Source organism: Rhinatrema bivittatum, chromosome 7 (assembly GCF_901001135.1).
Source record: "Rhinatrema bivittatum chromosome 7, aRhiBiv1.1, whole genome shotgun sequence".
NCBI classification, from domain to species: domain Eukaryota; kingdom Metazoa; phylum Chordata; class Amphibia; order Gymnophiona; family Rhinatrematidae; genus Rhinatrema; species Rhinatrema bivittatum.
In genome coordinates this window covers 135779828-135805929 of record NC_042621.1, presented here as the reverse complement: position 1 = coordinate 135805929, position 26102 = coordinate 135779828, and the positions used below count along the sequence as shown (strand labels likewise).

General features: G+C 44.7%; 1 protein-coding gene across 4 annotated transcripts in view; it reads left to right on the top strand.

Moving 5' to 3' along the window:
* Positions 1-26102, top strand: part of MTSS2 (MTSS I-BAR domain containing 2) — a 271361-nt gene that overhangs the window by 185495 nt on the left and 59764 nt on the right. For 2 of the 4 annotated variants that reach the window (XM_029609226.1, XM_029609224.1), the window contains exons 6-8: positions 473-547; positions 2075-2083; positions 12517-12674. In XM_029609226.1, the coding sequence (XP_029465086.1) occupies positions 473-547; positions 2075-2083; positions 12517-12674 (242 nt within the window). The remainder of the gene's footprint in view (positions 1-472; positions 548-2074; positions 2084-12516; positions 12675-26102) is intronic. The other 2 variants (XM_029609227.1, XM_029609225.1) reach the window with 1 other exon arrangement.

The window sequence follows — 26102 nt, the reverse complement described above, 5'->3', positions numbered from 1 at the left end:
GCGGCCATAGGCAACCTTTAGACAAAGAAGACACTTCATAGAAAATAAAGGAATCTTTGGAAGATAACTGAACACAGAATTGGAGGTCATCCATCCCAAAGGTTTCAGGAGCAAAAGAAATCCCAAACTTGTATTCAGTCTGCGGGGAAGTGCTTGGTGATACAGCTGCACTGATTCTGCCACGGGGTCAGCACTTCTGTAGTAGTCGTTTTTTCTCCTAGAAGGGAATCTGTGAGACTGGGGTGCAGCTGAGGCAGATAGATGTTAATGTGTGAAAAGGAGAGAGAAGGAAGTATGTATGTATGGAGTGGGTGAGCTGAGTGTAGGGAAGGGGAGAGAGAAAAAGTGATTTGTTTGAGGATGGCTACAGATAGACCCATGGTAGTAGAGAGCAAGCAGAGCCTAATGGACAGGGCTCACTGGTTACGCTGTTGTGTTGTTTTTTTTTTAATATTTGATTTCTCTTCCCCAGAATATAAACGAGCCCGCCATGAGATTAAGAAGAAGTCCTCAGATACTCTGAAACTGCAGAAGAAAGCTCGGAAAGGTAGCTCTCAACTCTCCCCTGCAACTTCCATATGCCTTCCTCTCCCAGCCCTTCACAGAAAACCTTTTCCAAAGCCAAAACCTCTGATAACTCTGGAGTTTATCCTTGCACTCTTAGTCTGTTCAACTGTACATGGGTTGCAATGTACATTGAAGTTGTGCAATCTTTAGAACAAGGACTTGGGTAGTGCCACACATGGCTTGCACACTGTTAGAGCTCTATCAGGAATTTATGTAATAAAGACGTCAATGTTGGGAGCATTGCTGATATAACACCTACTTGAATCATGCAGCTGATGGGAGATTGTCTTGCTGGAGATGTGGGTTTGGCAAACAGGTGGCAGCATTACAGAATCCGTCTGATTCTCACCGAGGTGCGATAGGGGATATTTTTTTCTCCTGAGAATCTCTGTGAGGTTAGAATAGCTCCAGAATAGTTTATAGCTGAGAATCAGGGTGGCGTCCTGTCCCACCCAGTCTTTGGCTCTGCCAGGAGAATGGCACAACACTGAAGTCCTGGAAATGCGGCATCATTCACAAAGCTTCCACTTCTAGAGATCTAGAGAAAGCATCCAGATTGCACTCCTGTGAGCAGGCACGTGGCTGAAAATTTGGTGGGACATGCAAAGCACGAGGAGGCCGCTCAGTACTGGAGCTGGTGCTGGGAGATACTCACAGTACTGGAGACGTACTGGCACAAGGAGAGCAGTGCAGGGAGTGACTTTAGAGTTTTCCCTAGCACAGTTCTGCCTTTTATTTTCTGTTTGTTTGTTTTTTTGTTTTTTTTATGCACAAAACTGCTTTGAGGTAGCTTAGGTCACAGCCAGTCCCATACTAGAATCACAGTACTTTCTGCTCTGTCCTGCTATATGGTCATCATTTTCAGGGCATGCCCTGTCATATCTCGCTGCTGGCATAGAGCCAGAGTTATACCGAAAAATACAGAGGAGGTAATTTTCAAAAGGATTTTCGAACGTAAAATTGGGTTTTGTGCATGTTAATGGACTTTTTGCATGTAAATTGGCTTCTGAAAATTGCTACTTTTTCATGCATAACTCCTTTGAAAATTCACTCCATAGGGCTGAATTGCCAAAAGGTTTTAGGCACGTAAATGGAATTTGCACGAGCAAATGGGCTTTTGAAAATCGCTACGACCTATGCTACTTTTACACGCGCAACTCCTTAGGAAATCACCTCCTAACTCTACTGGCAAATGGCCCTGATAGAGGTGGAGATTCTACAGTGCTGCCACCAGATTTCCGCCACATCCCAAATTATAATCAGCAAGCAAACCAAAATTTGGTGGCATTAAACCCGGCTGAGCTGTTCTTGGCCTGCTGTGGCCTCTCCCCGGGCTGCCCTTAGGACAGCCAGTTTTGATTACGTTACTTACCCTTCTGTGGGTGCTTTGCCCCACCTTATCTGACAACGACTCTTGTGCCGCAGCCTCCTGTCACTTACCCTCTCTCTCTCTCTCCCCTCCCCTCCCCTCTCTCCTGTCTTCCTCCTTCCCACATCCTTCCTGTAGAGCTGCTTGGTAAGTCAAATGTGAAGCGACTTTCTGCTCCTCACTTTCTCCCCTTGAATTTCCCCCCCCCCCCCCCCCCCACCCTTGCCTCGTTTCATTTGTCGTGATTTTCTCCCAGTGGCTGGGCTAGAAATGACCTGTTTATCTCAGATGCCCGGGAGGCTGGCGAGTTGCTGGGCACAGAAAGTCCCTTGTGCAGAGCCAAGCTCTGGAAAGTGAACAGGTGAACACAGGGACTGCCAGCCCCTCGGCCCTTCCCTGGGCAGCATGCTGGATTCTGGCATTTTGAAGCCTGTCTTCCCTCCAGTCCACCGCGGATCAGCAGAGGAATCCCGCTCCATCGCGTCGCAACCTCAGAGTCCGTTTTCCTTGGCCACAGAAATCCATGTTGGGTTCTCTTTGCCAAAGGGCGGCGCTGGTTCTCTGTGCCAAAGGTTGCCTGGGTCCTTCCTGTTTTTCCTTCCTCCCACAGCGTGCTGCGTCTTGTGGTGCTGCTTATGTGACTTAGCCAATAAGGCTATAAAGCACTGAAAGCTTTGCATTGAGAGTTTAAAAAACAAAAACCCCCCAAAAAAAACAGGACAACAAAATGTGCTGGTGTCCGTAGGGTTCGTGTAGGCGCCCAAAGTAGTGCACTGAAATCTTTTCTCTGATTATTCTACCCCCCTCCCCGATAAATGCACTCAGAATCCAGTAATCGCTCTGGCTTTTTCTCTGTAAGAACTGATATTTCCATGGGTGGAAGAAGGGCCTCGTTCCCCCTTTAATTTGCACAAAAGGTGAGGAGGGGGCTGAGCCTCCCGCTGTCAGTTTCATTTCCAGCCCATCCTGCTGGGTGTCCTCCCTGCCCCTGCTTCCACGTACACACGCCGCAGTATGGCCTGACACTTGGGCTTAATGCTGAGATCAGCCACGGGCAGGGAACAGCTTCTTTGCAAATCAGGATCTGTGGCATGGCAGAGGGACCTTTCTCAGCGCGCTCTTCTAGCTGCAGATCCTGTAAAAAAAAAAAAAAGAATAAAAAATTTAGAGCCCCAGTTGTTTGGGGCTCATATTATTAAACTTTTAATTGGTTGGTACATTCCACAGGAGATCTGCTTGCCAGAAAATTCAGACAGGTGAAGTCGGCTGGAAAGCACCTCTAGTTGTATGATATGTGGCTAAGCAGGAGTTTGGAAAGGAACGCTAGGCTTTCATGCTTTGAGTTTTTTTGGCTAGTTATTTTCAAACAACGATTAAGCCTGGCCCATTCTGGCGGCCTGGTGGGAAGTGCTGCGCATAGCTATAGGTAAGACCTGGGTCTGGCATCTGGGCCCGGCTTCAGCTCTCTATAAGGAGGCCACTGATAACGTCCTCAGGACTTCCCCGCAGCATCTTTAACAGGCTGACATTCCTCCTCCCTGGCAGTCAGATCAGTGCATGTGCTCCCAGTCTCTGTGCTTCTTCTCCCCCCTCCTATGCTTTCTGATTACAAAAGAAGCATGCACCGGGGGGGGGGGGGGGAGAGCAGCGGAGGGGATAGCTTGAGGCATGCTCACCATGTCCCCCACCTCACCACTACTCTTTCCATAGTACTGTGCCCCAGGGAACTGAGAGGAACCTGAAAAAGAGGAGGAGAAGAGAGAAAGGATTCTGAGGAGGAAGAGCAGGGATGAAAAGGAACCTGGAGAGTGAGGGAGGGGAAAGAAAGGAAGAGGACAAGAGCAGGAAGAGATGCCAAGGACTCTGACAGGCAAGGAGGCAAAGGAGAGGAAGTTATAGGCACGTGAGGTAGAGATGAAGAGAACTTGAAGATGAATTTAAGGCAGGTGGGAGATGGAGCGTTACCTGAGGGAGAGGGTTGGGAGAGGGTAAAGTAGGTAGCAAGAAATCTGTGGTAGAGGGAAGTGGAAAGGAGCCAGGTAGAGGCCAAAGGGAAGACAAGCGAGGAGAAGGAGTAGAGAGACGGTGCAACAGATGCTCTGCATCCCCTCTCTTTTAAAATTTAGATCTTCCCATATATGTCATGTATGAAATTCCATAACATTTCTTTTGTCCGTGTACCGTGTGCTTCTGCCAGGCTGGTTCTGGGCCTGTCACACTGACAAACGTGTTGCTCTTTCCCAGAGACCATAACAAAAAGGATCTCTGGTAGGGGACACTGGAGCTGAGAAATGGCGGGTGCCAGTTTCCCAGGAGCTGGCTTAGGAAGGTAGCACAGCAAACAGTTCTCTCTATAGCTACAATGAGGTTGAAAACCTTTCCAGCCTGAGATTCAGAATAACAGCCAATGATAACTGTGAAAGCAGCTAGAGTTTAGATAAAGCCCAGTGTTTAAGGGGATGTTTTCGGTCCCCCTGCTTAGCTTGCAGGCTGTGGGTGCTTGGTGCCGGCAGGCCTCCCTGTGACTCGCCTGCCGGGTACTTCAGATGCGGGTGCAAACTCCCTGTGAGTACTTTGCTGAGACAGCACTGGCACCTTCCCCCCTCCCCATCCCGGTGCCGCCCCTTTTCTCTGCACTGGGTGGCGGGGGCGGGAGGGAGAATATTGACTTGAAGTCTACATCATAAGTATATCTGGCCCATAGTTACACAAATCCAGTCCAAGTAGTTAGCTCTATTAACTGATCACATCTGGAAAATTCTAGGATTAGAACCTTCATTCCCAATCAGAATAGTTCCATCCCCTAAATAGATTCGACTTACTGTGTCTTATCAGGTTCTGGCTGCAGGTGCTGATAGCACATTATTCTTATCTGTCACAACCTCCAGAGTTCTCAGACATGATCATTCAGAAGATTGCTACAATTTGCCCACCTTGCCAATAGCACAGAGGCTCCCTCCTTGACAGTTTAACTGGGTCCGGTTTTAATCTGGATCCACTAAGAAATGTGGGTTCCAACAGCAGATCTATACTGCACCTTACCCACCCTCCAGACACATGCTCAGGATTCTCCTAACTCCCCCCGCCCATGATATACACGCTGACTGCTTCCCCATACATTGGAAATAAAGAGAAAAATAGGAAACCCTGTACACGTTACAGCCAGATTGAAAAATGTGACCTCTGTGCATCCTGTTCTTACTTAAGCAGGAAATGGACAGTTTCTTTATAAAGAAAAAGGGACTGTCGGGGTCAGTGCAAGAGTATCAGGTGCCCTAGGCAACCAGTGGTCTCGCACCCCATTTCCCCTCCCCACCCCCCCCCCCCCCCCCATTCACTACTCTCCGAGACTTACCTACTGCTGGCAGTTCCTGTTCTCTTCAGCTGCTGGTGGGATGGGCTACGCTGATGGCCCTGTGCCTCCTCCTATGATTTTGGCACTTCAAGGTGTGGCGCTCTAGGCAACTGCCTAGTTCACCTCATGGAAGCACTGGCCCTGAGGCTACCCTAGTTCCCTAGGTTTTTGGGAGCTGCTGTGGAGGCAGCATTCACAGCCACGAGGGGGAGAAGATTTCAGCCATTGCTCGACGTTCAGTTTGGCTGGGCTTAATTGGGGTGGGCGGAGAAATAAGGGGAAAATTCCTAGGGGCCGATGCAATGCAGTGGCGCTCAGCTGAGCGCACTGTTACAACACAGTCGGACGCGGGTTGAATAGGCGCTAATCAATCCCCTAATGCAATAAGGGGATCAGCGCATATTCAATGCGCGTCCAACGCGGAGTGAATCTAATAGCGCTCATCACATGCAAATGCATGTGACTGAGGCTATTAGCTATTCACTCCCGATGCGAAAAAAAAAAATGTGCGTCTCGGACGCACATTTAATTGTCATCTATTAACGCCTGCCTTGAGCAGGCGTTAATAGCTGAGCGCTTCTAAAACAAGTACAGAAAAGCAGAAAAAACTGCTTTTTCTGTACTGCCTCCTACTTAGTATCATGCTTAATATCAAATTTTTCATCCTACTTAATATCATTGCGATATTAAGTAGGATGAAAAATTTAAGAAAGAACGTTAAAAAAAAAAAAAAAAAGACAGTCGGGCTCATGAAACGGACACTCAACTGACAAGTGTTGTTTTCCTGAACCCTCGGCGTCGGTTTTCCTTACCAGCAGTCAGCCATCATGAAAACCGACGCTGAGTTTATCGGCGTTGGTTTTCCTTACCGGTGGACGGCGGGGTCACGAAAACCAATTGGGTTCACATTAGCAAGGATGCGCCTCCTTGCTAACGCGACCCCCTAATTTTAATATTGCATGGTGCCCCCCTCGGGGGTGCCTGGGGCGCATTAAGAAAGCGGGCGCTGACTGTTCAGCGCCCGCTTTCTACGCTAATTTATTGCATCGGCCCCCTAGATAGTTAGAAATGAAAGCTCATGGTGCCAAAGCCCAGTAGAAGCTGATTCTGATTGACCTGGAAGCCCAGAGGTACAGGAGGAAACTGCTGAAGGAATACCAGCCCCCACAAAAAACAAATAGTGTAAGAAAAGTAGGAGGCTTAAAAAAAAAGGTTGACCTAAGCATAAATGCCTTATGGCTTTAAGATGACATCATGTTTGCTGAAATATTTGACCAATAGTGACTCTCTCCATAAAGTTTATGGGGCCGGACACTTTACCGTCGGGGAAAATACTATGCGGTTTCTTAAGCCGCGGTACTGAGTACCACAGCTTTGACAGCCCCTGCAGTATTTTTCCATGCCAGGAAAAAGTACCATGGTTTGGTAAATAGACATCTAACTTAGTCGAATAAGTATCCCTGCCCCTGATCCAGACAACTACTCAGCCAGATAAATAATTATCCGGCCAAGTGGCGGCCACTGAACATGACCAAATATTCAAACAGCGCCACTTATCTGAACTTATCCAAATAAGTGGCGCTGAATATCAACCTATAGATCTCTAGAAGATTAGATTATATATCTGTAACCAACAATATGTTCGATATGGTGGAAAACCTCTCCCCATCCCCAGTATTTGCAGAGACGTATATCAGACCATTGACCATTACTGAATAAAGATTAATTTAATTAAAAAGATAACAGTTGAAGTAGGATGGAAACTTGGTATTTATTTAAAGATGACGAGGTCACATAATTGTTTTTAAGCTGCCTAGAAAAATGGGATACTTACATAAAATCCACTGCCCTTGAGCTGAGTTCCTCAAGTTTTGAGATTCTCAGTTCAAGGGCAGTTGATTTTATGCAAGCATCTCATTTTTCTAGTTAGCTTGAAAAACTATTTTGTCTCTAATATATTCACGATGAATCACCATAAAATGAAAGATTTGGGAAAAGTCTAAAAGTGAATATAACATCCTTCACACTGGATTTGTTGATGGTCACACTAGAGCTCTGCTTAGGACGGCAGAAATCTGGAAGTGTCGGGCCAGCTGAAGATTTTCTGCCTCTTAAGGGTGCTGAATCTCTCTCAGCTGAGAGCAGCCCTCTTCTTCCTGCGCTGGACTTCCAGAAAGCATTTGACAAAGCGCCTCACGAGGAAGCGAAAAAATCATGAGATAGGAGGCAGTGTTCTATTGTGGATCGAGCACTGGTTAAAAGACAGAAAACAGAGAGTAGAGTGCCCCAGGGATCTGTGCTGGGACCGCTGCTGTTTAACATATTTATAAATGATCTAGGGATGGGAATAGCGAGTGAAACGATCACATTTGCAGTTGATACAAAATTATTCAAAGTTGTTAAATCACAAGAGGATTGTGAGACATTGCAAGAGGACCTTGTGAGACTGGAAGACTGGACATCCAAATGGCAGGTGACATTTAATGTGGACAAGTGCAAAGTGATGCACGCAGGGAAGAGCAACCCAAATTATAGCCACACGATGCAAAGTTGCATATTAGCAGTCACTACCCAGGAAAAGGATCATCACCCAGGATAATATGTTGAAATCCTGTGTCCAGTATGTGGCTGCCAAGAAAGCAAATAGAATGTTAGGAATTATTAGGAAAGGAACTGAGAATAAACTGAGAATATCATAATGCCTCTGTATCTCGCTACATGGTTCAACTTCATCTTGAGTGTTGTGTGCAGTTCTGTTCACCACATCTCAGAAAGATTTAGCAGAATTAGAAAAGAGAGATTAAAATGATAATGGGGATGGAACGGTGCCCCTATGAGGACAGGCTAAAGAGATTAGGGATCTTCAGCTTGGAAAAGAGATGACTGAGAGGAGATATGAGAGAGGAAAGGGTAAATGCAATCAGTTTACGCTTTCAAAAAGTACAATGAAGTTGCTAGGTAATACATTTAAGGAGAAAATACTTTTTTACTCAATGCATAATTAAACTGTAGAATTCATTGCTAGAAGATATGGTAAAAGCTGTTAGTGTGTCTGGGTTTAAACAAGAAAAGTCCATAAAGTATTATTAAGGCGGACTTGGGGAAATCCACTGCTTGTCCCCAGGATAAGCAATATAGAATCTACTGAATTTAGGACTCCTGCCAGGAACTTGTGACCTGGATTGGCCACTGTTGGAAACAGGATACTGGGCTTGATGGACCTTTGGTCTGTCCCAGCATGGGAAAACTTATGTTCTTATGTTCTCTCCCAGGTAGTTTCAGGGAGGAGGAGGGGAGGAGGTGAACATAGATCCGATAGAACAAAGATGGATAATTTTGGGGATCCTGGGGGGGGTTGAGAAGGGGATCCTTGGAGGCCGAGAGGGGCTGGCAGATGAAAGGAGACAGGCTGGGAGGCGCGTCTCTGTGTGAGAGAGAGGGGAACAGGCTGGGGGGGGGGGGGGGGGGGCAGTGTTCATGTGCGTGAGAAGGGATTGATTCTGGTTGTGTGTGTATGTGTGTTATGCCAGGGTGAACAGGAGGTTTGAAAGGGGATACAAGAGAAAGCAAGACCAGAGCATAATAGGGACACACACAAACATAATGGCAGAAAAAGGCCTTATGGCCTATCTAGTCTGCCCAGCTCTACAATGCCTCCTGCTCCTTCAGAGATCCCCTGTGCTTGCCCCATGCTTTCTTGAATTCAGGTACTGACATCTCCCTCCTGCCTTTTTACGTTCCCCTCCCCCTCTGCAATTCAGAACTTCTATCCCTTGATTTCAGATTCTATCCTCCAGATCCTGGGACCTCCCTTATTTCCTACCTTTCCCTTCTCCCCAGATCCTGGAACTCACCTCACAATGCCTGATCCCAGATCCTCTCTTCTCTGATCCACCTTCCTAGCCTGTCCGTCCCCCGTCCCTCCCTTTTCCCTATCTCCCATCTCCTCATCCCATCATCTCCCTCTCCACCCCATCTCAAATCATCTCTTCCTCTCCTCCTCCCATCCCATCCTCTCTCCTCCTCCCCATTCTTCTCACCTTCTCTTCACCCCATTCCTAGTCCTTCCCTCCTCTCCTGCCCCCAATCCACGGACCTCCTCCCTGAGATTGTCTGCCTGTGCTAATACTTGAAATCCCTTTTCCTCACTCAATAAAAACAAAAATTATACAGGTATGAGCAAGACTGGAAAGCTACTTTATATTAATATTGTAATATCAAAGATGGAAATATTTGTCCATGTGCTTCAGAATTATTAGATTTTGCTGCAGAATCTACCCCTGAATTCTGTGGGCTGGGTAGAAAGTATAATGGCACCGGTTGCCGAAAAGGCATTTGACACCCTAGAGTTGTCTTTCAGTTTTATGCCTGATTTCCTGGACTGAATAAAACGTCTTTACAGTTACCCAGGGAGCACAATAAAAAATAATAGCATCTACTCCAGACCATTTGAAATACCTTTTGGGCCAAGAAAAGGATGCCCTCTCTTCCTGATGCTCCTCCTGTTAGCCCTGGACCCAGTGGCTGCACTTCTCAGGAGGAAGCATATGAAGAGCTAAATAAACACAGAAATAGTTACCATATCTTACCCTCTGGGGAAATTCTGTGCAAGTTTACAGCACAGAATTTGCATACAATTTTCAGTTTTTGCACAGAATTTGGAGGCCCTGCAGGCTGCGAGTAGAGCCCATCCTGCTTGTGGTCAAAAATCAAACAGGCCCAGTGGGCCGCAAACGGAGCCTGTCCCACTCACAGCTGAAGATTAGCAGGCCTAGCAGGCCAGGCAGGCCATGAGTGGAGCCCATCCCACGCGTGGCCGAAGACACAGAGGAAAGAGGCCTGGAAGAGCCATGGGTGGAATGGTGAGCCTATGTGAAAAAGAGAGGAAGTGTACACATGAGGGAGTGTGTATGTGAGGAGAGATTGGGAGGGAGATTGGGAGCCTATATCTGTGTGTGTGTATGTGTGAGAGAGTGTGTGTGTTTATGTGTGTGTGTGAGGGAGGGAGGGTGCATGTTTGTGTGTGTGAGAGGGAGCCTATGTAAAGTGGTGTGTGTGTGAGAGAAAGAAGCAGCCTATGTGAGAGTGCATGGGTGTATGTGCAAGAGAGAGAAGAAGCCTGTATGAGGGGGAGTGTATGTATGTGAGAGAAAGAGGGAGCTTATGTGAGAGGGGGTGTGTGTGCAAGACAGAAAGGGAGCCTATGTGAGGGAGTGTGAAAGAGAGGGAGCTTGTATGAGGGTGTGTGTGTGAGAACGATACAGAGGGAGCCTGTGTGAGGGGGTGTGTGGGATAGAGGGACAGAGTGAGCCTGTGTGAGAATGTGTGTGTGTATGCAAGAGAGATGGAGGATGTGTGAGGGTTTATGTGTGTGCGAAAGAGAGAGGGAGTCCCCACCCCCTTCCCCCGGACAAGTTTGGCAACCACTGGCATACGGGACTTAGAGCTATAGTGGATCTTTAAACTCTGGAGGCCGTGGTATTCACTTCCACTCCTCAAGGGCCTCAAATAGGTCGGGTTTTCAGGCTATCCCTAATGAATATGTATGTCATAGATGTGCATGCGCACTGCTTCGATTGTATGCAGATCTATCTCATAGCAGGAGATGATATTGCAGAAGTCACATTTAGTTATTATTTAAATAAACTCTCTGGTCCAAGGTTGTGTTGTATTATGAAGAAATTGTCAATAAAGAAAGTTATTAAAAAAATACATTTCAGGCAAATTTTGTGAGAAATCAGAGAGGAATCGGTTTCACAGACTTCATGTTTTCAAGTTGTCTACAAGAAACCTCAGTCTTTTATATGTTTTGTATTTTCGATGTCCAATAAGTGGCAAAGCTTTATAAGTTACTGGTCATCTGACATCCCACAGGAAAAGAGTTTAACCCAAGAGAACCCAGCTTTGGCCCATGTGGAGCTGTAAAGTGGGTCTGATCTCAGCATTACTCCAGTGCACTGAGTGCCTCACCAGCCATCCGCACCATCTCTGTTGCTTTAATGGAAGAGCCAGGCTCATATCCAGCCGGGGCTATTTGTGCATGTCTGATGCGCGTCTCTGTCTTGTTCTTGTTGGGTGAGGGTAACGTGACACTTCTGCTTGCAGCTTCATTTTATAACTGTGCGTGCTGTCGCTGTGGTTTATTCACTCCCTGCTATGTGCTGCATGCAGCCGTCCTGTCCCATCTCCCATGAGCGAATGAACGAAAGCCACTCATCCCAAGGTCTGAATGAATTCACTCTTCAGAGGGCCACAAAACTTTGCACGTTCTATTGTTTTTATGTCTTTATCCACCAAGATGGTGGTGGATATTGTTGTTGTGTTTTTTTTTGTTTTTTTGCTTTTTCATTTTTGGGGTGGGGGTAGGGTTAATGGTTTTGAGAGAAGAAGTAAATACCAGAGTCGTTTTCCAGGTGAGTGCAAAAATTGTATAAGTCTGGGGCAGGGCAAGTGGAAGAAGGTGGTACCCGGGTGCAGTTCTGTTCCTGTGCCCTCTGGCATGACCCTGCTTATAACAGCCAGAACCTTAGGCATCTGCATTTGCAGGCAGCCGTCTGCATCTCAGGAACTGCACAGTCAGAACTTATTAACAGATCAGTTTAGTTTTGTTATTTAATTTTACTATGGCCATTCCACACTGATGTGCTGCATGAGCAGGCAATGCTTTGCCGCTAGCCTTTGATGTTCTCCCTTAATCCCCTGCCTCCACCTATCTATCACCGTAATAGAGGATGCTTGAGTGCTGACTGCACATTTCAAGCATTTTGCTGTAGAACCGGTAAGGTAGAGATGTAGCTTGACCACAGATGAGCAAGTTAAGAGCCATATGTGCGCCAACACAGAAGGGTTTAAAGGAGCTATTTCCCTGTCTTTCTGAAAGGATATCCAAGTGGGTGGTGGGGGAATTCTTTAGGGAAATAAGTCAAGTTGAGTTCTCATCTCTTTCGCCATGGAGTTCTAGGACAAGTGCTTTGATTTTAATAGAGGAGGAGGTCTGAGATGCACTGGGGGTTAGCACTGAGAGTCCAGGATGCAACATCCTCCTCCAGACTGCACTTTATTGTAGAAAGTTGCTCGTCTGGGCACCTGACCAGACACAGCATCGCGTCTTCACGAGTGACATAGAAAGGAACACCCTTGGGTCTGGGGTTGGGGTGTCCTTGGAAGACTTTTTTAGGGATGCATTATGGGTGAGTGTTAGCATTTCCCTTCTCTCCCCCTGCAGGTAAAGGGGATCTACAGCCTCAGCTAGACAATGCCCTGCAGGACGTCAATGACATGTACCTTCTGTTGGAGGAGACTGAGAAGCAGGCTGTACGCAAGGCACTGATTGAGGAACGTGGACGCTTCTGCACATTCATTGCACTCTTGCAGCCTGTTGTGGTATGTATGTGCCCCAGGTCTAGCTTTGGTGTCTAATGCCATCAACGACCTCATGGCCAGTCAGAAGAGCTCAGTCATAACTCTGATGAGGGTGCCTCTTACCGCCAAGACATAGAGCTGGTCAAGAACATCATGTTGTTCCCACCTGAAGAGCTGCTACCACTATGTTAACTTTAAGAACATAAGATCCTTCAAACCTAGCATCCTGTTTCCAGCCGTGGCCAATCTAGGTCACAAATACTGGCAGTTACTTTAATAACTGATGGAAAGCAATGCCTGTAAACAGGACTGCTTCTGTTCCTGCAGATATAATCTACATTGGTGGTCCTCAACCCAGTCCCTGGAATCCCCAGACCAGACTGCTTTTCAGGATATTCGCAATGAATATGCATGAGGTATAATATATCTGCTAGAGATGTGCATAAAAAAGTTTCATGTTGGTTCGTTTTTTCGGTTCAGGGGTGGGCCATTTCGGTCCATCCCCAAATCAGACATTTTTTTTTCCGTTGCCAATTTTGTTAAAAAAAAACCCAAAGCCCCAATCCTTCAAATTTAACTAAATGGAAAGCCCCCCACCCTCCCAATCCCCCCAATGTCCCTGGTGGTCCAGCGGGGGGCCTGGGAGCTCAGAGAGATCTCCAGCTCCTGGGGCCGTCAGCTGCCAGTATTAAAAATGGCGCCATGGTCCTTTGCCCTTACCATGTGACAGGGGCTACTGGTGCCATTGGCCAGCCCCTGTCACATGGTAGGAGCAATGGATGGCCCACGCCATTTTGAATACTGGCAGCTGATCAGCTGATGGCCCCTGGGAGCTGGAGATCGCTCTGAGCTCCTAGACCCCTCGCTGGACCACCAGGGATATTGAGTGAGAGTTGGGGGGATCGGGAGGGTGGGGGGCTTTCCATTTAGTTAAATTTGAAGGATTGGGGTGTTTTTTTTTTCTTAGATGTGCATTTCCTGAAAAAAAAAAAAAAAGATAGGAAAACCTATGAAATTTTGTGAGTTTCCTATTGGTTTTTTTTCTTCCCGAAATGCAACGAAATAGGAAATTCCGTCTTTATTTCCTGTTTCTTTTCAAACGACTGCACAGCTCTAATATCTGCACATAGTGGAGGCAGTGAGCACAAACATATCTCTTGCATATTCATTGCGGATATCCTGAAAATCAAACTGGTCAGGGGTTTCCCCAAGGAGCAAGAACATGTGATCTGTAGCAACAGATGTCAGCACCCACCAAAATTAACCTCTTCTTAAGAAAGCTGGGGTGGTTTATCATGAGTCAGGAACTACACTAACCCCTATCTCAATCTACTGTAGCTCTCTCAACTCAGGGTAAAACTGACCAGATTTAAAAGTACTTCGTCCCACCTCCATAATGGAACCAAAAGACATGGAGTAGAGAGATTACAGGGGATTCTAGTCAGAGACGCATCTCCCAAGTGATAATGCTACAGAATGCCTTCCTTGCACTGGCAGCAAAGGCCATTCCCACAAAGGAAGACAGATGTGAAGCCAGAGTTCAGTTTAAAGCTTTTTATTAATAGCAAAGCTTCAAAGAAGAACATGACATAGAGTCAACCCTTTACACCCTATGCAGACAGAGTTTAAAGAAGTCCCACAGTAAACGAGAAACCAAGTGTAGAGTAAGAAGATCCGAAAACAGGAGGAAACGCTTTTTGATCACTCGGAGATCAATTCTGAAAAAGGTCTAGCAGGCTGAGTAAGGACTAAGCTGGCCTTTTAAAGTCCTCCTCTGCTGAGTGGTTAAAGCTAACCACCAAAGGGACCAATGCAATTAAATTGTGCAGTAAAATGGGCACTCATATTGAGCACCCATTTTCCTAACGCACGCACAACCACCTCTCCTGGACCCCAGATGCAATAATCTAATGAGCTGCCATGCTAGAAAGAATGCGCTAGGGGAAATTGTGCGTCCCTAGTGCTTCATCGGGTACCCAGGAGACACGGCTGCTCGCAGATTAGGAAACGGACGCTCAGTGTGAGCGTCTGTTTTATCCCGCTGTATCCAGTGAAGACCCAACTGATTGAACATTGCAACTGCTTGAATTCAAGTAAATTACAAATTCAGATGGTTGAACCATTATCTAACAGCAGGGCATTTGTTTTTGGACCTTTAGTGCTGTATTTTGGAACAAGTAATGAGGAGATCAGGAAACATTTTTTTAAATAAACATGAACAGTTGAATTTTCACTCTTCAGTCTATGCATAATTCATAATCACTGCGAGGAGTAGATCTTCTTCTTACTAATTGGCAGAACGACAAAAAGTGATATTTTTTGTTTTTTATTTGAGCCCTTGACGCGCAGCTAGACTTAACGCCAGCTCCAAGACTGACATTAAATTTGCCTTGAAAGTGTGCTTCGGATGTATGGCAACTTTTTGTTAATAGTCTCATCTTTATGGCATTTACATGTGATGAGCTCTATTAGACACGTGTTTGTTTGGACGTGCTTTTTGGATGCGTTAATCCCCTCACTGCGTCGGGTGTTAACCTAGTGCATCTTATTAAACTGTGCGCTATACTGAGTGCACTTTATTGCATCAGCCTCTAAGTTTAATTGGAGGCCCAGAAGTTATCTGGCTAAATGAAGATTTGGGCACTTATCCAAATAAATTCTAGCCAGTTAATAAGTTGGTCAGCTAGAATTTAGCCAGTTAAGTTAGGGGCGTTTCAGCAGTGTAATTGGGAGGGATAACTTATCCAGCTAACTCTGGTCGGCCCATAGATCTGTTGTAAAGTTAGCCAGATAAACTTATCTGGCTAACTTTAGGATAGCTGGATATATTTGTTGTGAGCGTGAATGGGCGCTCGAAAGCGTGAGCCCCTGTGCTGCGACGTGACCTGCACAACCCAAGGGACTGGCCATGGTCTACGCCACTGGCAGGCGAGCGCATCTGGGCACAAGCTGGCTGAAACAGGAATATTCTTGGCTTGGAAACAGGAAGACTCTTGACTCAGAAGCAGGAACTCTTGGACGTCCAACTTGCTCCTGAAACTGAGAACCAGCAACCCATGCTGGTCTCTGGAATAGTCCTCCAGCCACTCGAAAGCCCTTTCGAACTGCCGCTGTGAAGCGGTTTGTGCGTGAGGACAGATGAAGGCTGAGGACTCAGAAGATGACTCTGGAGACGTGGACAAGATGCTGAAAACTTGGACATAATGAAAGCTCAGCACTTGGAACATGACAGAGTCCAGTGCCGTTGCACAACCTACCCAACCCTCCTGGGGCTGACCGCAGATCACGCCAATAGCGGCGCAGGCACAGGACTCAGAGACTTGAAACAAGACAAAAGCTGGAACAAGAACTCCTAAGACCAGGGGCAGGACTCAAGAACTCAGATTCAGTCTCAGACTCAGGAGATTTGACTCAGGCTCAGACTTTAAAACCAAGGAAGAACTTCTGAAGACTTGAACCAGCAATGAAGACTCTGAAGACTCTAGACAGGACGAAGGCTGAAACGAGGAACAAGTTGAAGACTTGGATTCAGGAACAAGATGAAGAGACCACAGGAACATGAAATAGGAACCATGAAGGACCTTGAAAGTGCTAGCAGACGTTTGTGAAGGTATCGAATAATTGGCTGGAGCCCTTTTATAGGGCTACAGGAAGGACATCATCAGAAAGGGCCACAGGGCTTTTCCCGTTGCGGACCCTTTAAATTCTAAGCAGAGGCGTGCGCCACGACGGTGAATGTCAGCAGCGATTCAGGCTGCACAAGAAGCAGGAGCGGCATCGGCTGGCGTCGGTGGAGTGGCGGCATTCCTCCTGCCATAGAGTGGTTGCACGGGTCTGCGGTGAGGGTGGCGTTCCAGGCTGCGAGAGAACGTGATGGTGACGGTGGCAATTCACTGCCACCGGGAACCCAGACAGCGTTGGGGTCAGTGGCATTCAGGAGAGTGAGGCTGCTCACGGGGCCCTCCCATGAGTGGAATCGCAATAATATTAAGCAGTGCGGCCATGCCACTAAATATATCGGCTAATATATCTGGGTAAGTTTATATGGCTAGCCGAGCTGCACAGAGGCTGAATATGGTCCTCTAGATGACTAACTTTAGCTGGCCAAATCTGGGGTGGGGTTAGATTGGAAGACTAGAGATGATTTTCACTGCTAGTTTTCTAGCTTGCTGGACCAAATCCAGATGGTGCAATAATGCATCTGAATCTGTCCAACTGCCCTCCCTCTCTACTATACTTAAAAATAAATAAATAAATTAAGTTGACAGTCACTGGATCTCTCCTCCTTGCCTCTCTCCTCCCACATAACAAAAGAAAAACACTGTCCGGCCACACCAACCCCCTGCCAACCCCTCCCTTCATCCATATATTAAATTTACAAACCCTGTCCAACACCCCAAATCCCCTCCCTTCCTCCCTACTCTTGCAGTACTAAAGTTAAATTTTGTTCCACCAGCCCCGAACCCCCTGCACTCAGACTATCACAACAAAAAATGTGCCAGCGGAGGGATCACCACCTCCATCTGCCCAGCAGTAAAAAAAAAATTTCAGAAGGCCTGGGGATCCTCTCTTATACCAAAATAGGTGGGGGGAGGGGGGGCCGCCCAGTCCCCACACTATCCTTTTTGTTTTGACAGGAAGGGATGTCCAGTAGGCACTTTTCTTTTTCTACAATACACAGAGAAGAAAGTTGCTGGTGAATCTGGGATCCCCTCCTCACAGCTGTAAAAGGCATAACTCACCCGCTGCCTGGGAATGGAGGATTCTCCTCCCGCAGAGCCCGTAGCATCATCAGTTCAGTACTACTGACAGCTGTTAGATTCCCAGCTGCCATAGCTCGCTTTCATTCCCTTCCACTCTTCCAGCATTCACTGTTATTTTGATCAAGTGTCTCCCGTTTTCAGACACTCTCCACATAGATCACCACCCAAAAATAATTTATTTTCAGAGGGCAAATATCCCAAAATCAGTCATTCAGTGCTGGCGGCTGACAGATCACCAACTCTCACAGATGCACCTGCACAGTTATTTTCACATTCTGTTACCAAATTCATTGTTAATTTGACTAAATACTCCTTTGTATCAGAAACTTCCCACATATCTCACCAATGGGGGAATAAACTGTTAAAAAGAAATCTTACAGGATAACTCACTCAATATTGGCAGCTGTCGGCTCACCGACTCTCAGAACCGCACCAGTGCTATCATCCTTCATTTTCTCCCACTCTTCCAGCAGTCACTCATGCTTTAACCACATCTATTTTGTTTACCAATGTACAGATTTGCCAGCTGACTCCGTGTCATAAACAGTAAGCCTATTTGAGACCAATGCATGAATTTTAGGCCTCCTGATGGAAGGCCCATTCATTGTAAACCAACATTAGTTCTCATTTTAGCAGCATAGAAAACAAAAACGAGAATTGGTATAAAAGTGAACTAATTAATTTATGTCTGTAAATCAGAAACTGTATGGGAATACAGTGTATGGGGGTCAAGCAGCTGAGCAACTGGTTATCTTTAGAAAATGTTCAGCTAAGCATCTAGGTTTTCAGCTGAAGATTTGGTTAAATCTGATCAGTCAAAATTTGACTAATTATAGAAATATAGAAATGACAGCAGAAAAGGACCAAATGATCCACCCAGTCTGCCCAGCAAGCTTATGCCAGTAACTTCTGCACTATGCAGGTTACCCCCATGCTTATATCAGTTTACCAGACTGTAAAAGTCAGGGCCCTCAGATGCTGCTTGAATCCAATTTCCCTTATCTGTTGCCGTGAAAGCAGAGAGCAGTGTTGGAAATGCATCAAAGTATCAGGCTTAGCAATTAAAGCCCAGATTTTAAACTCCCTGCAAGCATAAAATCCTGGCTTTACGCACGTGACCGGGCCTTGCGCATGCTGAGCCAAGTGCCAGGCTTCTTCGAAGGGGTGGGCCAGGGGGCATGTTCTGGGCGGGGAGGGGAGGGGTGGGTGGGTTGGGACAGCGCCATTGTTCACTGTTCCCTGAGACTCGCGCACCGGCAGCTGGCAGGCGAGCGTAGCTTACTTCAGTTTGGGAGCTGAAGTAAGTTACAAAACAAATATAACTACAAAAAAAAAAGGTAGAGTTTACAGGGTGGGGAGGAGAGGGGAAGGGGAAGGGAGGTTAGGTAGCAGGGTAGGGAAATTCCCTCCCACTCCTTAAATGGAGTGGACTGGGAGGGAACTGGGGAAGGCCGGAATGCATTGCTACCTGGAAATTGCAAAAATCCCCCCCCCCCCTTGCGTGCACCACATATGTGCGTGGATTTTAAAATCTGGTGCACAATGGCTTGCACATGGTGGAAAATCAGCACGTCCATGTGTGAGCGCCAGGAAGCGAGCTCACATGGACGCGCACGCACAAAGTGGAAAATTTACCCCTAAGGGGGTAGTAAGCACTGCATCAGCTAGTTAGCCCCATGCTTGTTAGTTCCCCAAGCCTTAATAGTCAGGGCCCTTGTTAGATGCTGTCTGAATTCAATTCCCCTTTTCTCACTGCCGTTGAAGCAGAGCGCAATGATGGAGTTGCATTAACAGGCTTAATTGTTTAAGGGTAGTAACCGCCACACCAGCAACTTACCCCCAGTTACCCCTGTGCACTTTTTCTTTATTTTCAACCTCTAGCCTTTAGGAATCCACAGTGTTTATTCCATGCCCCTTTGAATTCCCTGATTTACACACCTTTGTTTGACTGGGTTGTCTGGTCAAACTTAATCAACTGCTGTGCCTCTAAACATCGACTCTGACCAAGCAATCATAAATCTGAATAACTGCCTTAAGAGGATTGCAAACTGGTTACACCTCAACAAACTAAAACTTAACCCCCCAAAAATGGAAGTACTATGGATTGTAAATACAGACCACTCCCACATCTGCTCTAGAGTAACCTTAGAAGGATCTGTGGTACTCTACAGGCACCAAGTCTACAGCTTTAGCTTCATATTATATTCTAAAGTCACCATGGAGGCCCAAATATTCTCCGTTACAAAGTCAGCCTTTTCCCAGCTTTGCCACCTCCATTCCCTCTTTGATGGCTCTGCCTAAGTTGCAGTCATCCAGGTTTGGGTAATCTCCCGCCTAGGCTATTGCAATTCTCTCTACACTGGCTTGCTGAAAAAGTTAAATTGCCTTCTGCAGCTCATACAAAATGCTGCAACACGGAGCCTGCTCAATGCCAGCAAATTTCATTTGGTCACTCCACTTCTAAAGTCACTGCACTGGTTACCACTCTCCTATCGCACCACCTTCAAAGCCCCAGCCTTTAAAGCCTTCAAGGGCCTAGTTCCATTCTATCTAGCCAACTGACTCTCCCTGTATACATGCGCTTGCCCTCTGTTCACGCTACCAAACCCTTGCCTGGTTGTGCCTTCCCTCAGGGAATCGTGGCTCACCAGCATGAAGAAGAGAACCTTTGCAGGATCAGTCCCCACCCTCTGGAACTCTCTGCCGCTGGACATCAGGCTTACACCTGAGCTTCTGATTTTCAGAAAAAAATGAAATCCTGGCTATTTGTAGAAGTCTTTGGCCTATGGCTGAGGCCTTACGGCTTTTGCCTCCCTTGACTGGGGATCATCAGTCACACCATACCAAAGACTGATTCCCTAACCTATTCCTTCTTCTTCCTTTGACCGGTCATAATTGCCTGTATGTGCATCCGCCTTCTTGATCACCTCCCTAGAAGTCTCAGCCCCAGGGTGCTTGCCCCCACCCACCCGTTCAAGAAGTTTAAACTGACTTTTTACTGTACTTTCCCCCCTATTACTATATGATTTGTCCTCTTATTGCTACGGTACATTATGCCTTATCGCTTAGCCTTGGTTATTTTCCGCTCACTGTAATCTTTTCAGTTCTGTTGGTTGGGATCTCTAGACCCACCGCTATGACACATGCTCTGAAATCACCTCTTGGAAGAGTGTGAGATAAATAAACGATGATGATGATTAGTTAGCACTGAAAATTAGTGCTAACTGATTAAGTCCTTTTTTTAAAAGTAATATGCCCTTCCTCCCTTTCAGAACCCCCAAAGTCACCCAAGATGAAATGTTGCCAGAAGCCTGTTACCTAGCACAAAAGTAAGAAGAATGCAATAATGACTCCTCTCCAACACATTGCAGCTCTTGTAAGGTATATAGCCTTAAGTCTGACCAGGGTGAGCTAAGATTCAGAAAGGATTTTAAGCTGCTGTTCAGATACTGGCTGGCACCTAGTTTCTAGAACACCCTACCATTACAGTTGCATTGTGAAAAAAATAACTTAAAATTTAGGAAGGCTCTAAAAGCTTTTCTTTTTTTCTAGGTCTTTCTCAGATTTTATTTAACCACAATCATTTTGAATGATCATGGTCTTTAGTTCTCATTTTTAAACCTGTTTTAGGTTTAGTCATTCCCATACAGTTCTTGTTTACTATTGTATGTTGGCTTGCTCATTCCTGTTTTTTTTGTACTTGTATCAGCCTTTTATGACTGTGTTTGTGTTCATTTTATCAGTATCATTTTGTTTTAGTTGTTTTTAAGATTTTTTTAATATAATGTTTACATGCTTTGAGCATAACTTTTGTTACTATTTTGTACATTGCTTTGATTTAATTTTAAGAAATGTGATTAATCAAGTAATAAAATGAAATTGAAAAGTAGGTGATATAAAGTACGTTCCTGTAGCCTTAAAGATCCATATACCACAAATAAAGAGCCACACTGCGAACCTAGTACACTAATGCTGAAATCACAAAAGGTGTCGCTCTCACTATTTCCAAAGTGCTCTCCACCGTCCAACAAAGAAAAAAAAAATTTATATAAAACGGAACCGCATCAGCAAGCCTGAGACGGTGTGCTTAGTCTTGAAATAAGCCGCCTGGTCTTATCAATCATTTGTGGTCTGAGCGACAGGTTTTGTTATGACACCATCCGGTGGTCAAAGTGTCTCATATAGAATATCAATGCCCTTTATATACTTCTGTTATTTATAGATCCATTTCACATTTCAAAAATTTGAACTTGAAAATTGACTCGACAGCGGCCGTGTTTCGCAACTCTTAGGTTGCTTCATCAGGAGCCAATAAACAACCAATGATCTCTTGAAACGGAACGCTGGCTAGCCCGGGATTTTCTCACAATCCCTAAAAAATGTTTTCTTTGTTGGATGGTGGAGAGCACTTTGGAAATAGTGGGAGGGACACCTTTTGTGATTTCAGCCTTAAAGATCCAACCTCATTCTTCCTCCGGCATTCCTAATGCCAAGCTTTTTGTTCCTTCTGCCCTATCCTGATTGCCTAAATATGGCCCTCCCGACTTTTATACCTAGAAAATTTGAATACCATGATCTTCACTGCAGACAAGGGTCTGATTACCTATAAGTGTTTCTCCCTAAGTAATGCCTTTAGCTGAGAAAAGATAAACAGCAGAAATCCATGCAGATTGAATCTGTCCTGGAGCTGTACCCAGGAACAGAAGGTCTCATCTTCAAGTAACTGCCAAACCCAATGAAGAAGAGATATGTATCTTATTTCTGACCACCAATGGCCACACATGCCTCAGTTCTGAACCGTGGAGAGATAATACCCCATCTTCTTCTAAAGACACTCCCATATTTGCCAGCTCGGTGGGTGCAGTGAGTGCTTTAATGTACACTGTTTTGATGTTTTTAAAGCAACAGCAGTATAAAATATAATAAACTAAACTAAACTTGAGCACCTGATATTGAGCAAACTCCTTCACTATGTCCAGGGAGGAATAATTTGTATTGAGTTTAGCACCCCCAAGCATTTTGAAAAGATGGCTCCTATGGTGATCCCTCCACAGTTGAGTGGGAACTGGTATACCAGAAATCACAAAAACTAAGGAGAGCCATTATATCCCTCAAAAACTGTAAACCAGAAACAAAAAAAAAGGGGATAGATATCATAAGCTCATAAACCCAGCTAATTTTATTTCATGAATAAGGTGTCAGCAAGCCAGGCGATGTACCTTTCAATGAACCGGCCACTCGGACTGTTCAATCATTCAACTTAAAGGGAAAATCTTTCAATAAACAAATTGTATAAAGGTTATTTTTTTTGAAAATTTTTTTTTCAGATAAAATATATATAAAATGCAAGACAATCAATCTCCATTTTTAAGTTCAAGATGTGGTGTTGTCCATTTGAAAATGGACAACGGTCATAATATTTATCTATATAAAAAGATCTGTGTGATTTAGCCCCTGAAGAAGATTTAGTGAAGCGTTGGGTGAGGAAATTATATTTATAAGACCGCTAGTCTTGCATTTTTGTGAATTTTTGTTTCAATATTTTATCTGCACAAAAATTTTTTTTTAAAAACCCCACCTTTATACAATTTGTTTATTGAAAGACTTTCCCTTAAGGTGAATGATTGAACAGTCTGGGTGGCTCATTCATTGAAGGGTACATTGACTGGCATGCTGACACCTTATGTATGAAATAAAATTAGCTGGGTTTATGAGATTGTGAAATCTATAGAAATCATGCCATTCAATGGCACATCCTCCCAAGAAAGATGCTACAATTTATCACTTAATTCAATGTTCTCCTCTTCCGGAGAGATCTGTTGTGCCAAAGACTAAACATAGTTGCCACATAATAAGAGTGAAAATCAGGTAGGCTATACCCCATAGGCCCTTGCCCCCTGCACCAACTCCAAACTAACCCTCGCTGTTTTAGATTTCCAGAGGATCTCCAATGTGATCCTTTTGAGAGTTATGAAGGAGCTAGGTAATCTAAAGGGCAGCATGGAAAAGAGGTACAATGAGTGGGTGTGCCAGCTTATAAAAAGCTGTTCTACTTCCATGAGTCTTCCTTTAAAGCAGGCAATGAAGGCACCTTTCCAAATTAGGTATGACACCTCCATACCAAATACTGTCACTAGCACAATTCAAAGGATACCCATGAGAAAAAACCCAAGAAACTGGAACACACCAAATGTCAATCACATATATGCACCATTTCAAATTTCTTAGCACCGATCTTATAATCAAATAAGTTGCCAGACTTTGATAATTTACTAAGCAAATCTGGAAGAAAGGTCTTTACAACTAATATATAAAGTAGGATGTCATCAGCATATTTATTTATTTATAATAGTTATAGACTGCTTGATCCAAATATAAAGCTAATTTCTGATCTAATTCTCTACAATTATTTCAAACTGGCCCTTAGATGAAACAATGTTTTATGCACTTGGATCCCTATTGAGCTCTGAGACCTGTGTCTCTACTAGTGAGAACTACTTTCCCTTATGGACCTCTGTGTGGCCTTGTCAGTGTTATCCTGACTTGGGCTAGATTCTGCAGTAACTAACATAGTGGGGTTCAAAGAAGGATTGGACAAGCTCCTGAAGGAAAAGTCCATAAACAGTTATTAGCCAGGTAGACTTAGAAAAGCCAGCACTTGATATTCAAAAAATATTTTGCACATTGAATTGAGCTTTTCCTAAACCACAGAGTTCAAATATTTTCAGAGCTTTCAAGACAAACCCAGAGGAGAAGATGTCAGTTTTTATTATTTAGGCCCAAAGTGCTTGAATTAGGCTCGTTATTTGTGCTAAAATTTCCTTACAAATGTTTGATTAAGCACCAAGGCACTTCTTATCTGTTTTTCCACCCATCTCAATAAAGTTTCTTTCTAATAAAGCTGGAGTTCAGTTTAGTTCCTCTCCGGCCTCTGGTTAATGAGTTCCTGATAGCAGCAGCCTGACCTCTCAAATTATATACTGACCCATCATCGCTAATACTTCTAAATTATATTATGATTTCTTCATGAATAGTGTATATCTTGGATCATTTATTGTGAGCTTGATAGATATGTGGTACTAGATTTTTGTGACTTCTGATTTTTTCTATTTTTGGCTAATACTGTAATACCACATGTATTGCCTTTCAAGTGGAAATGCTTGATATTATATTGTAAAATTGAATAAAAAAATTTTTTAAAAAAAAAGAAAAGCCAGCATTTATTCTTAGGAATATGATACAAGAAATAGGTCAACTATTGTGAATCTAACGGGTACTTGTGATCTGTACTTGCTACTGTCAGATAGCATGCTAGGCTCTATGGACCTTGATCTGACCCAGTATGGCATTGCTTATGTTCTTATGTTCTCTAGCAGCAGGAGACTTCCCTTTAAGCCTGTCAGGACTGTGAATCCAGAATGAAGCTTGGACTGTCTGTTTTTTCAGAATGAAGCTTAAACTGGCAGTTGATTTTGTCAGTTGCCGGTAGAGTTGTTTCAGTGGGAGGTTCTGACTAAGAAGCTCTGCTGAGCAGATCTATGTAGTTAAAAGTTCAGTAGATACAGTAATGTCTACTATATAAATCCTTTTTCCTTTTCACTGCCTATGATTATAGATTGAATTTTTTCATGTTCACTGTTCTTCCTTTTTATTAATAAACTTTTTAGTGTGTTAGTTCTGTGACTGAAACTATTTAGTTAACCACAGAAGTATGTTGTGGGTGATCCCCAATATTTTGTTTGATCTATAGGTTTTTGTTTTTTTAGGAACTGTGTCAACTGCATTTTATGGGGTCACAGTGTCCCTAGAAACCATCAGAGGATAGCTTGTAAGTCAGGGTACTTGCCCAGAGGCCAGTGGGAATCTAAATGGTGGCCATGAGTTTGCTAGTCTAGCGGGTATATCTATAGATGCAGGTAAGGCCTATGCAGTGCTTGATGGGATTCTCCAAGTGACCAAGGGGTTACCCTGAGTGGGTGTTAATGGTGGCACAGATACGTTACATAACAGTCTTTCCATGTGAATCAAAGTTATGACAGCATCGTAGAATCTGGCAAGGACCCATCCCTGGAATATACTGAGAAAGCTCAGTAAGCACTAATGACATGTGTTGAGCCAGAGATAGTATTTGATACCAAGTCATCACCTCCAGCCACCTTCCCTGCTTTCAGAGCTCTAATGGTACTCACAACCTCCTCTTCAGAAGTGGGGATCAAGAGCTACAGAGTTCCCCATCTTCTAATTGTTTCGAGATGATGCCTTTAAAAATTCCGTAGGTCTAGACTTATCCCCCAACCCTTGAAAAGAAATATAAAACCACTACAAGGGAAAGGACAGTATTATTTCTTCAGGAGATGATGAATCTGTTTAATATTAGCAGCCATATGTGAACCTCTTAACTGTCTAGTCAGAATATCCTTTGGTTTATTACTTTTTTCAAAACAGAATTGTTACCTAACCTTTTCATGAAGTGATAGAGTAGGCTGGCCTCTAGTCTCATAAAACATTTTATACATCCTTACCACATCCAAGCATTTGTGATCCAGCCCCATGTGCTTTATTTCTCTCTCCAGCTGTATAATTTTAGAATCTCCTTCCTCCTTGCTACTGGCTGTGATAGCTATAATATGACCCTTCATCATTAATTTGCCTGTGTCCCATAGTTACTTGATATCAACAGTCTCCT